At 36.3% G+C, this 17,828-nt stretch overlaps 1 protein-coding gene across 1 annotated transcript in view; it reads right to left on the minus strand.

Annotated features, from left to right (window-relative positions):
• LOC150098956 (unconventional myosin-Ib-like) overlaps positions 1-17,828 on the minus strand; it is a 574,946-nt gene that overhangs the window by 448,681 nt on the left and 108,437 nt on the right. The window contains exons 5-6 of the mRNA XM_090405778.1: positions 5,364-5,468; positions 2,849-2,895 (exon numbers count right to left, since the gene is read on the minus strand). Coding sequence (XP_090261904.1) covers positions 2,849-2,895; positions 5,364-5,468 — 152 coding nt within the window. The remainder of the gene's footprint in view (positions 1-2,848; positions 2,896-5,363; positions 5,469-17,828) is intronic.

Raw genomic sequence — 17,828 nt, forward strand, 5'->3', positions numbered from 1 at the left:
ATCTAGGCAAGAAAAACGCTTGTTTCGAATGAAGGATTGCAGATCGTGAATTAATGGAAAAACGTCCCTGGACTAGATGTCGAAACTCAAAGTTGTATTTTCCCCCCTCTCTCTTTTTATTCAGACGGCCGTCTTGGAGTTCTAAAACAACATTACTCATGGGAGAAAGCAGATAAAAATATCAACTAAGATGAATTTAAAATTTGTAAAGCGTCCGGTTTCTTTTAGAATTAAAAAGGCAAATAGTCACCTAAAAAATTTAAATCCCATATGACATCCGAATTATATATTTTCGCTGTAAATACCATCAACTATTTGAAATTTGCATTTAAGCATCTACATTACCGCCACAAAGACTACACGGATTTTCACACAATTTAATTAAATGTTATTTAAAGTATTGGTTTCTGATTTCACTATCATAAATTTTAACTGGTTCATTTCGGTTATCAAATTTGTGGATTCGATGTAATTATCAACTTTGATTCATTCCTCTTTTTGGAATACGTTTAGGAAAAGCTCAATAGTCGGAATACGCATTTCTATTACAGTAGTGTTCTACAATTTTCTGACATTTAAAGTATTATTAATATATGAATATACGACAAATTTTAGGTAATTTGATAGTGAAGGATGGCCACTGTTTACGGTTCAGTTCGCTTCCTAACAATACGATACCAAATGCATATACTGTATGTACATTCTTTCGTCTGCAAGCACCCTCTGCAATGTAGAGAGGAGGGCATCTAGCCTAATGCTAGGGAAAAAACTTCATGCTATTTTGCCAGTGAAAGGCAAAATAGCATGAAGCACACAGACTCCAGGCATTAGATCGATAATTAACCAATTTAATCCATTCTATCTTTGCGTATGCATTCTATAGTTATGATGAAACAACGAACATTGATGTTTTATGTATTGGTGTGAAGTGCACGCTGAAACAGCGGCAAGGCCCGAATACTCAGAATCGTTATAAGGACTTTTCAACTGAAGACGAGTTCGCTAGTTTTCAGAAGCAGAAGTTTTCTCCTGTAAAATCGACAAAACAACATGGGAATATATGCGATTTATCAACAAAAACACACTCACCTTGGTATCAGATGTTAGTGTAATATAATCAGCCAGCAAACCAATAACTGGATAAATAGAAAGCGGAACTAGAAGATCCCAGGGAAACTTCAATTATGTTTGGAGAAAAACGCCATGCAGTCATACAACTGATATACTCTTTGGTTGGAAAAACAGAGATCTGCTCTTATTATGAAATTTGAAACCTGCACTGAGATTGAATAACGAATACCGATCGATCTCAATTGCCAAATTTCAGAAGCCCATTCTAAATCAAAATAGAGCCTCAGCCGACCATAGGTTCAAAATAGCTACGTTTGGATCCGTATACGATGAGAATAATCTGAAGTTCAGCTAGTCTAAGATGAGCTTTTTTTTTTATCCCGGTAATTTGGATTTTTCTTTCTCCAAACTGGCAAAACCTCCCCTTTAACACATATCTACAGTATAAGGCACTCACATTTAGAAACTGCAACAGAAAAAAGGCAATTCATATGTAATAAAAATATCTGTAAGCGTCTAACTAGGGGACTCATCCCATCCTCAAATGGAAGAGAGACTGAAATCAAGAAAAATCTAGAGCGCAACTACCTGCTCTTAAATCTTTCTTGAAATACATTTGTTGGTTAACTCGTTAAATGAATAATTCATGCACTCTTATATTTTAAAAACACAAAGTTAAGAATATTTAATAACTTTTATTATTATCATCCTCTTTTCGGGGTGCAGAAAAACGAGGTAATCCATTAGGAACATACGATTCGATAATATGATAGTAATCAAACTTCGAAAATAGTTTTTCAAGCTTTCAACCACGAACTTCTTTCCATTCAGCTATAATGTATCACGCAGCATATTAAATTATACCCTAATTTATAACTTTAATTTTGTATCATGAGCACTCAACTTAGCAACTTATTAGGATATGAATGCATTATTCTAATAGTTTCAACCACACTTTGTATGTTGCATAAAACGCCCTCCATCACCATGAAGAAATAAGACGTGATTATTTTCATTAATGTGGAATTACAGATATTTTTAAAAAATATATTTTGTTGAGCGTAAATGTGAAATCTGATTACACATTTCTCCTCAGTGTTCAAATCATATTTGAGAAGAAGTGGGGAGAAGAAGCAGCTATCCTATCCGCTTCCAGTTCACGGTCAGGTTGTCCACATTACTATAGGAGTGTTAAGAGCCCTAAATATATCTGAACCCCTTGGAAAATATACGGATGAAAATTTATAAATTAATATACATTTGGATATTAATAAATAAATTATATTTATTTATAAATAATGTATTATATGTCTAGATCGGGACGAAATCCAGTTTAACTAACTGTGTGGAAAAACTGAAGAACGCTTAAATTGATTCAGCGGATTAAACTCGAACCTTTTTCATTCTACAGAAACACATCAGCCAAGCTAAGAACTATGCGTGTTCTAAAAGGCGATTTGATTGCAAAATGTTCGCTTCTGTTCACTTCAAAAAGGTTCAGACCGGCAGCTGAAACATTAATATAACTGATAACAATTTCATTATGTAGAGTGAAGCTTTCATTAGTCTTAACACTAATATGCGGCTCAGTTTCTGCAGTTTGAACAAGCCGATGTTTATAATGCACAGTTGAACGAGAGTCATCACCTGTCTGAAGCAATTCCCAGTAATTACATTCAACTCTTGCAATCGATATACATGAAATGTACTGCGTTATATTTATTTCATATAATACATTTTAAAGCAAACTTTGAAAAGAAAATAATTTCTTACTTACAAATCTCGATGAATTGTCGTTTCGATGTGTCTTTGCGTTACCAAAAGCTGCAAAATAGAGGGGAAAAAAAGAGTGAATCAGAGTTAGACCAGTGCTTAAAGTTTTTCATAAATCAATTCTTTTTTTTTTAATCGTTTTACCTCTCCACTCAGAGAAGGTTTGATTGAAATGTTTTTCCATTGATAATGCCGTTTAGCCTTCTACTACTGTATGAAACTTAAGATTAAAAATACAATACTTATAAATGCATTTGTAAATGCCAACGATTAGTTAGGATATACAAATGCATTGTGGTTTCATTTTTCCAAGGGAGAGTCAAGCAATAAAATAACATAAGTAGAGAGAGAGAGAGTTCGAAGAATGAATGACCATTTTAGTCCTTCAAAAATAACCGATTAGTAATCACAAACAATTAACAGTAATGAACATTCATCGTTATACATGTGAACACCCTTCTTTGTAACACTGCTGCTTTCTTCTTATAGTCTAATTAATACAATAATACATATATTCAGCCATTTTCGACCTACTGTTGGATTAGGCCTTTTCATGATGACTTTTCTTCTCTACGCTACTCTTGAAAATCTGATTTTACCAAGCCAGCGTGATTTCAATTGGCAAGATTGTCGTTTTTCTTTCCGTGGAATCGAATTTAGTACTTCATTTCTGTGCATCGTTGGTCTTCTTTTAGAGAAATATGACCAGCTCAATGCCACTTCATATGTTTCACTCTTTATATAATGGCAGAGACTCTGGTTTGATTTCTTATCCAAGTGGCCATTTTGTGATCCAGTCTTCAGAGACCAAGCATGTTTTTGTTTCCATACTAAAACTGTTATTCATAGTTTTTGAGTTTGCTTTATATTTAATGTCTGTTCTACAACATATGCAAATATAGGGAGAATGCACTTTCCTTAAAAACTTTCCTGTTTCGGACATAGTAGTAACTGGCTTTTGAATACCAACTGCATTTTCTAAATGCTTTCCAGTCAAGTATTTTTCCGTCTTTTTGACTTCCATGATATTTTAATCAATATTCGTTGCCCTGAGTATATATATGATTCGACTAAATTATTATTATCATCATTCATTTTTATTATTTCTGGTGAACATAACTTGGGCTTAATTTTGGTTTATCTGTTTGTCTTATGAATTGGAGTTTACGGACACAAGTCTAGTTCATGTGAACTTGAAGTAAAGATGGCTATGTCATATGCGAAGCGTAAATGGCTTTAGTCCTTTTTTCTTCTCAATAAGTGTAGACAGATGTATGGATATTGTGTCACCTTGTCTCATGCCACTATTTCTATGCTAGAGACGTTTCCGTTAAAATGAATTTTTGCTGGTGCATATCGATATGATGGTACATTTGATTCCTATACTCGCTGATTTCATAGCGATTTAAATAATGCACACGTTATTTTTTAATCGAATCGATGGTTTTCCCATAATTAATGAAACCAAGACATAATGCGAGTTTTTCTATTTAATACACTGTTCACTAACCATTTCTGCTGAATGGCACTTCTAAAGCCTACCTGTTCTTTTAGCTGTGCAAGGTCAAGAGTTTCACGAAGTCTATAAGCCAATACTTTTGTGAACACTTTGTAAATCAATGATGCCAGACTGATAGTTCTTGAAGGCTCCTACAATATCTTTTTTGTGTATCTGAATAAGGGTAGCTCATTCATTCATTCATTCACACACACACACACACACACATATATATAAGCCACGCACACGACGAAATCAAATTAAAATAGTTCTCAGAAATTTTCATAAGCGATTCGAATCGGGAAATTTAATCTAGGCTAAATGGAAAGGCCGGCAAGTGAGATATCTTTTGCGAAAATTTAACATTACCAAAGTAAGAAGCTCATTAAATCAAGTAGATAATTAAATCAATTATCTACTTTTCTTTATTTTATATTAACATGGTATTTTAATTGAATTTTTCGTTGCCGAATTTGATGTTTGATTCTTTCCACAATTACGTTCAAAATTGTGGCAACCTACTTAAAAAAATGAAGTCAGATGTCAGCAAAGAATGAGAGTCAACAGTCTTCTGATAGTGGCTATGGTCAATTTCTCGGAAACTCAGAAAGATATATTTTCTGATTATGTATTCAATATATTCTACTCAAAACATTTAGAAGTTCTCGTTCCAGAGGCTTAAGTTTTATTCTGTACATCGTTTTTTTTTTTTTGGGGGGGGGGAGAATGGGGAGGGTGCAAATAAATTTCTGAAACTTCATATCATTTGTGCTTTCTCAGTATATCGATTCAGCTCATGTACTCTACTTTTGGACTTAAAGTTTGATTTAAAGTATAACAAATCATCCCCCCCCCTGCAAAAATCAACCATAATATTCAAATCTTTCAATAAAAGAGGACTCTTTAGAAAGTTAGTATCAGACTGAGAACGAACAACGATAAATAAGAGCATAAGCTAATTTTATGGAATTTTTATACATAAATCATTATACTGGATACTATACCTCTAAATGCAACTTACCTTCTAGAAGTGGATTTGATTGAAGAAGCTGTTCTTTTATTATATTGGCTTCCCGATTTGCCCCTGATACTGCTACTATATACTGCATGATGTATTTACTAGCCTCTGTAAAGTTGAAAATAAATTATGCTATTTGTATTTTGAATGAAAATGTGTAAAATATCTCATTTAAAACAGATAATTAAATAATCTCCAACACTTTTCTAACATTAATCCCATTTCAAAAATGTATTCGAATATTCCAATAAAAACATTGATAGAATAGCAAACAACCGGAATAAGTTTTATTCTCATTCCGTTTTACAGAAAAAGTATAATGGCTCTGCCACTGCCAATTAACTTATAATTTTCATAAACCTAAATTTTGGTAATGAAAGGGAGATTATTTCTCTTTTGTACTCTGCCGATACGTGCCTTCCCCTGCAGAATCACATGCTGGTGGTTTGAGAGAAAAACTCGCATTTCCAGAAGGAAAACACAGCAACCCTGAAGTATAAATAAAGCACTTCTGCTGAAAAGTTCTTATAAATGTTCGTTGGGATTTGAATCAAGGAATGCCATCCATGTTGCCCTGAGCTATTTTTATATATAAATTAAATTGCACTAAATAACAAACTTGAGTGGGGTTGGCTGATTAGATCGGTAACGAGATAAGTGATATTGCATATTGACCATGTGATATCAGTATGATAAGTAAGTAATACGCTTCTTTGGGTTTGGTTCATAGGTTTTTCTATCTTTCTCTCTCTCTTCCACCATGGGATGCACTACTGTTATCAAATAAGTCAAATGCGTTCAAAATCTGTGAAAACGTTTGTTCTCTATCATTTCTAATTATATATACATACATACACACACTACTTGGAAATAAGCAGTGGTGAGCTATACGGGGCTCGCGCGAGCCCTTTAATTTTTTCTCAAATTTGCGAGCCCCTTGTTCACTTTTTTATTTTTTTAATTTTAAAGCGACAAACTTATACGGTAACCTAACAAAAATTCGTCTATTCGGCAGTGTATAGATTATTTGGAATTATTGTTTCAACTCCTCTATAAGGAATGTGACCAAGTTTGAAAATAAAATAAGAGCATGGGCTATCTTTACCCTTCTACCTTCTGGTAGTCAATCGTATTATAAAACCAGTAGCCAATCAAATGTTTTATAAAATATTATAAATATTTCATTCTTATTATACTGAATTTTGAGAGCAAAAATGTTTTTCTTATGTAAAATAAATTAACACAGTTGATTGTGTGCAAATATGTGGGATGAGTCAAGAGTGGAAGAGGACAGAGAGGTGTACAAAGAGAGAAAGCAAGAAGCCAAGAGAGTTGTGGCACAGGCGAAGGCCATGGCATATCAAGATCTGTATGATCAATTAGAAACAAAGGAAGGTCAGAGAAAAATTTACCAACTAGCGAAATGTAGAAATAAAGCAGCTAAGGACATCTTACATGTGAGGCAGATCAGAGATGCTGAAGGAAGAGTATTATGGAGGGATGTGGACATAAGAAACAGATGGAAAATATACTTTGAGGGACTTCTGAATGAGGAAAACGTAAGGACTCACAGAGGAGATGGGCAGCCTTCTGAGGGGATGGTGCAGAACATCAGTAGAATGGAAGTGACGGAGGCCATGAAGAGGATGAGGAATGGAAAAGCGGTGGGCCCCGACAGAATTCCAGTGGAGGCATGGAAGGCACTGGGGGAAGAGGGAATTGACCTGCTGTGGGACCTGTTCATGAAAGTTTGCCAACAGGAAAATATACCCGAGGAATGGAGGGAGAGTACTCTTGTTCCCATCTACAAGGGTAAAGGGGATGCACAAGACTGTAAAAATTACAGAGGAATAAAGTTGATGTCCCACACAATGAAGATCCTAGAAAGGGTTCTTGATGGTAGATTGAGGGAGGAGGTGGAGATTGCAAAGGAACAATTTGGCTTCATGCCTGGTAGATCAACAACAGATGCTATCTTTGGGTTACGACAGATGATGGAAAAATATCGAGAGAAACAAAGGGAGCTACATCTGGTATTTATTGATCTGGAGAAAGCATACGATAGAGTGCCAAGGCAAGAAGTCTGGAGGTGTCTGAGGGAGAAGAAGGTGCCAGAGAAATATGTCAGGTTGGTGCGGGAAATGTACAGAAATGTGAAGACAAGTGTTCGGACCTGTTTGGGACAGACAGAAAGTTTTCAAGTAACAGTTGGCTTGCATCAAGGGTCAGCATTAAGTCCGTTTCTGTTTAATATTGTGATGGAGGTGGTAACAGAGGAGGTGAGAGAAGATGCACCTTGGACAATGTTGTATGCAGATGACATCTTGCTGTGTGTAGATTCAAGAGAAGAAGCGGAAACTAAACTGGAAAGATGGAGAAAAGTACTGGAAGAGAGAGGTATGAGACTGAGCAGAAGTAAGACAGAGTATATGTGTTGCGCAGTGGGCGGTGGCCAGGAGTCAGACCTGGAGCTGGAAGGAAATGTCATCAGGAAGGTGAGAGACTTTAGATACTTAGGTTCGACAGTGGAAGAAGATGGAGGAGGTGAGAAGGAAGTGGGATGCAGGATACAAGCAGGTTGGAGGAACTGGAGGGAGATGGCTGGAGTGTTATGTGATAAGAGGGTGCCGATCAATCTGAAAGGCAAAATTTATAGGACAGTAGTGAGGCCAGCTATGACATATGCTATAGAAACTGTGGCCCTGAGGAAAAATAACATTAGCAGGATGGAAGTAGCAGAGATGAGAATGCTTAGGTGGATGTGCGGTGTGACCAGAAAGGATCATCTGAGAAATGACTATGTCAGGGGAACAGTGAAAGTTACGAACTTAGGAGCGAAAATACAGGAGGCAAGGTTGAGATGGTTTGGTCATGTGATGAGGAGGGAGGACGAATATGTGGGAAGAAGGGTCATGCAGATGGATGTGCAAGGAAGGCGGAAGCGTGGGCGGCCAAAGAAGAGATGGAGGGAGCTGGTAGAAGAGGACTTGAAGATGAAGAACTTGGATGTGGTGACAGCCCAAGACAGGAAGGTGTGGAGGAGACTCATAACAAACAGTGACCCCACTTAAGTGGGAGAAGCTGCAGAAGAAGAAGATTGTGTGCAAATATTTCATGTTTAGATAATGAAATATTTGTTTAAAAATGATAGCCTTTAGAGATTGATTGTCCTCATAATTTTTGATTGGAATTTGTACTCAAGATATATTAATAAAAGTTTTTGCGTCAAATACCGCTTCTTTTTTTTCTTTTCTTTTTTTTTTTCCGACGATGCGAGCCCTTCGTTAAAATTGCCATAGTTCACCACTGGAAATAAGTCAACGGACAACCCCATGAGCAAGATGCATCGTGCCGTATAACGAGTCATGTGTTTATAGCCGATATATAAATTGGAGGAATATGATGCTCTCAAGTCAGTGCACTTGGGTCGTCTAAAACGACTTTTTTTTTACTCCCTCTCCTTTTAGTGTTATACCCGTGCAGATCTTGCTAATTTTTTCTTGTTAGCTACTCGCGTGTTATATTTATTAACTCACTAACGTAGGTGCTATAGTATACTTCTTTCTTATTAATTTTCTACTACTTAATTGCTGCACGATCATTAAGATCTTCGAACTTATTTACTTCCTTTTCATTTAAACGCAATCTAGTAATATGAGTATTTCTGATCCACCTCCTCCCCTCTCTGAGTGAGGACAATTGGTTTTGAGGTGCCAGGGTGTAATGAGCCCAAAGCTGTTACGAAAAAGGCACAATCGGATTGGATAAAATTTATTCCTTCACAGCGTACGGCGGAAGTAAGTACCCAGTAAGTAACCGTTTAGAGGGTTTCTCTTTCCAGGGGAACCAAATGACACCAGCAATGGTAGGGAGAAAAGTAAAAATTGAGAGATTCCCAATGGAGTATTTAGAAGTCAGTAATGACATTCTGATTTAGCCTTTCTCAAAATGGGGAAAAGTGAACAACATCAAGAAAAGCATCTCCAATGACGACTCGTCCTGGTACTCCGGAGAAGTAACATTTACCATGGAAATGAAAACACCTGTGTCAAACCTAGTGACCATCGTTGCATTGCATCCTGAGTAATGGTTAATTATCCAGGAATACAGAGACGGTATTTGCATTGAGGCTCTACCGACCACCTGGCCAGTGATTGCCCCAGAACCAAGTGTTTCAACTGCGTAAGTATAGAGCACATCTCCAGTCAGTGCCTGAACTCCTGTTGCAAATGCAACAGTAAAGGTTATCAAATCACCACCTGTCCGTTACGTACCTTAGCCGAATACGCAGGGGCGGCAGTTGAACCAATAAACGATGCACAGCCTAACATGAACGTAAGTAAATTTCTGAACTTAACTACCACCAGCGACAGAAGAGAGAAAACTTTCGTCCAAGTCGTCCTCAGGAAGGTAAAGAAGGTAACCACGCTCCTCCCTCCCCATCAGTTGAAACAATGTCCACCTCTACCATTATGCTGACGGAATCAACATCTACCGTCGAAACGGCAACACCCCGAAGATATGACTCTCCCTGCAGTAGCAACGTGTCGCTGCACTCTACAGAAGAATGCAAGCTGAAGCGGAGGAGGGGGGAAAATCAAGAAACCATCCCCCCCACCACCAAAGGAAATGAAAGTCGTTAAAAGAAAATCTGAATTATTTCGAAAACCAGAACATTACAGTTGGGAGATGTCTCCCAATTTAATTCTTATGAATAAAACACAGCTCAAGACAAACTCACCAGCTTCGTGATTAAGAATAATAAGCATGCGTTTGAGGTCCTGGCAACTACTGCAGGAAATTGGAAGCTGATTTACAGGGGATCAGTTATTCTTACTCCTCCTCCCTCCCTAAATCAATAAGATTTAGAGAACAGCTGAAAATGAAGGACTTCGATCGTAAATAAGATCATAATACCATAAATGCCGCCACGACCCCCTCCCGCATTGCTTCCCTAATCATCAGAGGGCTCAGTTCTCCACCAAAACAACAACAGGTATGGAAACTTATGCTAGCATTTAACATCCTGCTGTTGTTCCTGCAGAAAACACATGTTTACCACTTTAGGGATATGCAGGAACTAAGCACAAATACCCCGTAACATCGTATTGGATATTGGCGTCCGTGTATGAGCTAGCCCTCTCTCTCTCTCTCTCTAGACGTCCAGAACTGGACGTCTAGAGAGCAAGTAATCCCCATGCTCGAGATTATATTTGGTATGGCCGAGGAGTCAGCACAAAGGCTCGACGGGTTTAAATAACAATAACACCGTCCCTCCTTTCCAAAGTCGACGGCATTAAGCACGTAAGCATTAACAACATGAAGGACCACAAGCTACTAGTCCTCGGGTATCACTGCTTTGAAAAAATATAAATTAGTCCAGGCCCCCTAAAGGTTACACTACACTTTCCGTTCTCAGTCAATCTCCATTCCTGTTCCAGCTGGAGCAACACTGACTGGGACGCTTTTTAAATCTACCATCAAGAAACACATGATGCATCGGGACCAAGAACGTGCTCATCAATGCAGATCTCTACTGAGGTATCTATATAAGGAGAGAAGCTGGTCCGGGGTCAGCCAGCGCCAAGGCATACATGGCGATAACATCAAAGATATTAATCTCGAGATAGATGCCGAAAAACAAAAGGCATGTGGAGGAAAATAACTTTAAGATCAGGCTTCAACTATGCTCGGAGAATAAGTCCACGGCTGCCTTTAACAACGGCTTCTTCGTCAACTTCCGAGAGAAGAAAATTATCACCAACATCCAGGAAGGAGGGCAAAATAAGTCAAGAACATCTGATATCGTAAAAGACTTCCGGATGTACTGGTAGCCCTATGACACTGTGCATTATCTTGCCGAAAGAGACAATGGTCAGTTCTGTAGAAACTGAAGAGGTACTGGTGTCCTGGTAGTCATAAGGCTGCTGGCTGTAACTGCATAGTTTGTAGACAAACCTCACCACACTTGACTGGCCTCCACGGAGCCCTTATCTCAACCCTACTGAACATTTGTGGGATGAAATTAAGCGTCGAGTGGGGTTAAGGGATGACCTCCCCACAGCAGTCCAGGACCTCCTGCAAGACGAATGATCCAAAATTCCCATTGATCGCTATCGTACGCTTCTGGAAACTATTCTCCGTAGGATTAGTGCAGTCCTACATATTTTTAAAGTGGGCGCCATGGATGTTTGTTCTTCACACTATGGTGTCTGTTGACTTCTTTCCAAGCGGTGTATTTCGCGGGTGCTCGAAAGAACCAGAAACATTTTTTACTAAACGATTTGTGGTGGTTTTGATGTCGTGACTGAGATTTCTGCTACAAAAATGATGCTTTAAAGGTTACCAGCAATCAGCAATGTTTATTATGATCCTCTGCGAAACTTTTCACGTGTTCATAATCTTAACAAATTAACGGTATCGCTAAAATTCAATTTGGTCACTAGATTTGAAAAGAGGGCCTCTTTGTTTCTTCTTCCCCCAAGTCAGATGTTCTTAAAGCCTTTTAAGTTTTATTGTTCTGTTCTACTTTCACAATGGTTGAAAGCAAAACAAAAATAAATTATACAGATGGAAGAAAGTTTTCATCGGCCAGAGTAAAGCCACTGTATTACATAATAGACATGGAGTGGAATAAAATTCATGTGCTCAATTTCGGCAGAATTCTCGAATTCGAGAAGTCCTTGAGTTGAATATGTAGATTAGTTACAGCAGCACTAATTTTAAGAAAAGCAATAATAGACAGATGTGATTATTTTTACATTTCTTCAACCTAATATGATTTCTGACACCATTGCTGTGAAGGGAGTGTATATGTGCTGATACCTTAATGAATTAATTTGGTTCATACACTCCCTTCATGTGATTATTACTTTATACGAGATGTTGTAAAAAAAATTCCCACTTGCATGTTTTAATGTACGAAACTTTATTTACTCGATAGTCTATGCAATGCTCTTCAAAGTATACTCTTGGAAAGAAGTCAACAGACAGCCATATCGTGAGGATCAAACAGCCATAGCGTCCATCTTAATAAGATGTAGAACCTCCTTTGGCTACGATGACTGCAGATTCATAAGTAGTATAGAAATAGAAGACGTGAAATAAAAAAAAAAGAATTTAATTAGGAAAATATTTTGGGAAATTTTTTTCCCTTTTTCTTTGAGAGGGCAGGGTCCCTTGGCCCCCCTGTGGGTGCGCCACTGGGCATCCGCTTAGCGGAGTAAGTGGAGCGCATTTGCTGAAGTTCGCCACATGTCCAGATCATGCGTCAAAATGTTTTGGAATAATTCAAATGAGAATCCCAAAATTATAAGCTAACTTGTGGAAAATTGCATGGCAGTTTCTTTTATCCATGCCTATTTTCATCTGTTTTGCTTATCGAGAACATCATCGAACGTTTATCATAATCAATCTTCACAATCACGCCTTTCAAAGGGTATTTCTCAAGAATGCAGACTATCACTTTGAAACTAATGGCGAATGACCCAGCAGAAGCAACTCTGTGCAAACCTAATGGCGGAGTTTTGTGCTAACTGCATCTGCTAGAGCTAGCGGATATCATCATACAAATATTAAGGGTGATAAGAAAGGATCAGCAGTCTCAAAATTAATAAGCATTTTATTGAATAAGAGCAACTAAGGGATGCTCGAATTATTAATGAAAACAAGGAATCGCAAAAAAGGATTCGTATATTATGGCTCGTAAAAGATAGAACTAACTAACTTAAAAATTAAATTTAAATAATAATTATTATTCTCCAATTATGTCCCTGAATATCCAATGAAATGAACAAACAAGTCGAAGACTAACCTCTACGGAGGAGATACAAAATATTATCAAGCAAATGAACAAAGCTGATAATTAGTTCGCTATAGGGGGTCCTGGATACAGAGATATCGTTAGTAATCAGCAACTAGGGGCTGGCGAGAAAAAACAGAAAAGTGCGATTAATTGGATTTTTCAAGAAGGAAAAAAGTTGATTATTACAAATAGTTTATTTTTACAATTAAAAAGAAAATTGAATACCTGTGGGATCCTAGATAATAAAAATCCAGGTAGAGGGTTTAGATAACCATTCGCACGCATCTATGCACCATTTAAACTAGTCCTACGTCTTATAAAAACCAATTAAATCAGGTTTTTTCTTATTAAAAATTTAACGATTCATCTGCGTTTGATGAACGCTAAACATTATTTTAAATTCCACCTTCTTAAATTTAAATTCTTTTTGTCAATTATTAAATTTAATATTTTTTTTTAATTAAGAATATTAATCATTGCTTAAAAATGCTCGACATGTTCACAGAATTTTCGTGTTAAAAGTCGAAAATAACTCGTGCAGGTGTTTTCAGTTCAAAACACCTGCATTTCAACGCGTTGAGTGCCGATTTCACGTAGTGAACAACCATTTCACACATTTTAGCTCACAATGCTCTCCTATGACCAAATGTTTTTTTTTTTTTTCGTGATATATTCGTTGTGGTAACATTACACTGGCGCAAATAAGATGATAGAAATTACAAGATGTTCATCGATTAAACGTAGCACAACGCCATCTACCGAAACTAATAGGGTTACGTTAAATTCATGTTTACATTGTATTGCGACCTCTATCTCAAATAATAAATTAAAGGAATAAAAATATTTTCATCGAAAGTAATGACTGAAGACCCCTGAGTTGCTCGTTTACATTAAAATATTTAACAAGGTACAAGAGGTCAAAGAATTCTTTCAACATTAAATTCGATAAATGGCATCACAGTGGTCCAAAAATAAATAATACTTTTCTAATCGTGGCTTTCTTCCATGAGACTATCTTACATCTAAGTTTCATACTGTACGTTAAATCCACGAATCCACTCTGTGTTAAGTGATATCTGTTCCTCTTAATGGATACGTTGCTACTTTCTTTCATCTGCTCACATTTATTTTAACTACGTATACATAAGACACACTTCGAACGTGGAATTTCTTTTGCTGCGCGTGGTTATCTATATTTGTACCTCCAACCGGAATGATTCTCTTGTAAGAAAGCGCCACTCTCCAGATTGCAAGCCATTCGCATTAAAGATTACCAAAAGGTATACGCATTTACAACGCGAAGTATATTTTCTCCCGTAAGAACCTTTGTACCTTAATTGACGAGTAGCTTTAAATGACTTTCAGACCAGTTTTCCCTGTTACTCAGATCGGCCATTTCAATTAATCAAGAATTCAATATGAAGGCTGCTCTTTCTCTCTCACACACACACACGAACCATATCTATTTAAAAATACATAAAACTGACGGAAGCAACTTATTCTCAAAATAATTTATTAAAGTTAAATCCACAAATTGTCTTTGTACTTGATACAAAGTGTTATTTTTTGTGTATATCATTACTAGCAGAAAATATACCTAGCGGATGGCATTAACTTAATATCCACATTTTGAATATTTTTAAAATGGATTATCAAACCCTGCTTAAAATTATCTGGATATCATTTTAAAGATTCTGAAAAGTTAAAATCTTTACGATTTCTATAAGAAATCTTTAAACTTTCGATATAGATGACATTCCGGAACAAACTACGATTTGGGTCAATCCTGCTCACAGAGTAATGAGTGTTCTCATATAAAGAGAAAAATAAATGTTGTGAGCTGTTTGAAAGAAAAAAAAAGCACGCCAGATCTTCAACATATTTGAAAAATGTATAACGTACAAAATGGAAATCCTTGTTCATAGCAATAATAACGAATTGAAAGGTAATTTTTTTTTTTTTTTTTTTTTGTATAAACTTGATTGTAACTTTCTTAGTCAATATAATTGGAACTATGAGAAGTTTGCTACAGGATATCTTATAATGTAATAAAATCTGAAAAAAAATGTCAATTTTCATTTCCATTCTTATAATAATTCGGTTAGTTGTATCTGGCAGCATTTCATGCTTGTCAAAGGAGAGATATTGAAACTATTTTTTTTTTTTTTTTACCATTCTCACTTTTGAACCATTGACCAGAGCAGCATGGTAAATGATGCATAGTGACTATTAAATTAGGCCACACGTAAGCTGAATAGAAAGAACTGGTCAGCAGTCATTCCTTAAGACTCTTTCCCCTTTCCATCACACAAACACACCAGTGAACACTGTTATTAGACTAAGGCCATCTAAATTTAAGAAAGTATGGTATTTAGGCTTTTCTATTAAAAGTTAAATTGATATATCACGTTAGTAATGTGAGTGAGGGTTAAATAATTTCTTTCTCTACTCAAGTCACTTCAGGCCTCCAATAAGCAGGATACTCCCATGCCAGGCGATAGAAGTAATAAAAATCTGAATGAAACACTAAAATGCTAGCAGTTCCTATTTAAATAAAACAGAATAAGCTCAGCAGTTTTCGTAAAAACAAGCAGGCATTTGCGAGCAATTGCTACAACTGCTTATTATGCAGAGCGCTGAACGAAATCAGATCTTAAAAATTATAAATAAATCGCGTATTACGTATTCTGGTCTGTTACATCACAACTATTATTAGTGCTAATTCATTTGGATTACAACATTCTTGGCCACGCCTCTACAACACGCACCACAAAGAATTTTTGCACTTAGGGCGATTTGTTCAGCGCCTTTAAATGCATTTGCAGCCAAATCACCTAACAATGATTTATTCGAAGACAAACCCACTTAGCTAAGGATAATTGTGAAAATCAAAATTTACGTGGAGTGTATTTCTGCTAGAGAAGGCTGATTATAGTTCTTGAGTCTCGTTTTCTTCAAGTTATTCTCCTTTTTTTTTTTTTTTTTTTTATCAAAATGCAAATACGTTGTATTTGCATTTTGATAAGATGAAGCGACTTTTTTCATCACCACCTATCAGAATCTGATAACAGCAAACTTTATAATATCAGAAAGAAAACTCAATTTATTTTACTGATAATACCATATGCACATATTAAGTTAATTCGATAAAGGCTAACTGCTTCAAGAAAGATTTCCAAGATTAACAAATATAAATGATTAAACATTCGAGAATAACGATAGCAATCAGCTATTTTCACCTTATTTACCTTAGAAAATAAGCAAATGAAAGCAGTACATAAATAGTTTTTTTTTTCTTTTTTTGCGTAACATGGAGATTAGAATGCGGAACTGCGCTAGTAAAATTAAATTTTACTAGCCTATTAAATTAAAATTAATTTCAATTCCAAATATTTCATATTCCAATATCAGCTAACCATTATTTTAAATAATAGTTGCAACAAAATAAACGCAACTATTCTGGAGATATCCAACATAACAATCTGCGATATGTTTTCTGTATGACTCCAATATGTGTTCGATATTACACGGATTCAAAGGAAGCGTAAATTTTCTGTGACAATTTAACACACAATTTCGTGCTGTATTATGATGTAGTATGTTATAAATGTTGGTGTCAAACATATGTCTGGTTTTCTAGGAAGCTAAATTGTATTTCTTTGTCTAATGAGGGGATAATCCATTAATCTTGCTTTATATGATCGCAGTTGGTCTACAGTACACAGGAGCTGCAAGCGAAACAAAACACAATTCACTCTCTTGTAAATGGCAGTCATATGTCAACTCACTTTTTTTCTTTTTTTTTATTGTGTGCGCGCGCGTGCCACGAATGCACATTTGTTAATGTGTGCGAGTAACGTTCTTTCGGAAAGCTGGGATTTCTCATTTCTAATGTTCAGTTCATTCAAAAAATGCTTATTTCCCATTTCTTTAGGTATATAACATTGAAAAAAAATTTCAATACAAAAATAAAATAAAACGAATGAATTCCCTCACTCCCAAAATGGAAATATCTCTCCAAACGAACACGACATAAAACCGCCTAGTTCGGATAAAAAATGGAAACCATGACATAATAGCAAACAAAAATGGAAGCACTTTAGAAAGACAGAAATTTACAAAAATATCTCATAATCGACACCAGAAAAAGAGTTCATCAGCGCAGCAGTTAGTGTCTTCTTCAACAACTACAGAACTATGACCTGGGTTCTGTTCAACAATGATTAAAATGCCTACTTAATTTTCAAGATCAGCAGAGTGCGCTACTAAATGGTTTTTTTGGGGGAGGAGGAATCCCATACACATAAGATAATTTCGGATGATCTAAAGACCAAATATACTTGTTCAATGCAAACATCAGACTTTCAATAAGCAGGACAGTAGGGCTTAAATCTGATGTTGAAAATCAGCCACGATCTAACGATATTTTGCAACAGTCAATGGCCAAACGAGATCTCAACCCACACCGTATTTGTGAGAACTCAATACACATTGGACAAGGTATCCATTCGGCCAACACGCATCAACAATTATATACCGATTTTGTAAGATCATATTTATAAACATCTCACTGATCTTACGATTTCCAAGGCTGCATGAAATATATATTTCTTAACCTTATCCTAAACAAACCAACATATTGTATTTGATAAATTATAGCATAA

Source organism: Typopeltis vanoorti, chromosome 15 (assembly GCF_054136105.1).
Source record: "Typopeltis vanoorti isolate ZY-2024b chromosome 15, IOZ_Tvanoo_1.0, whole genome shotgun sequence".
Classification (NCBI taxonomy): domain Eukaryota; kingdom Metazoa; phylum Arthropoda; class Arachnida; order Uropygi; family Thelyphonidae; genus Typopeltis; species Typopeltis vanoorti.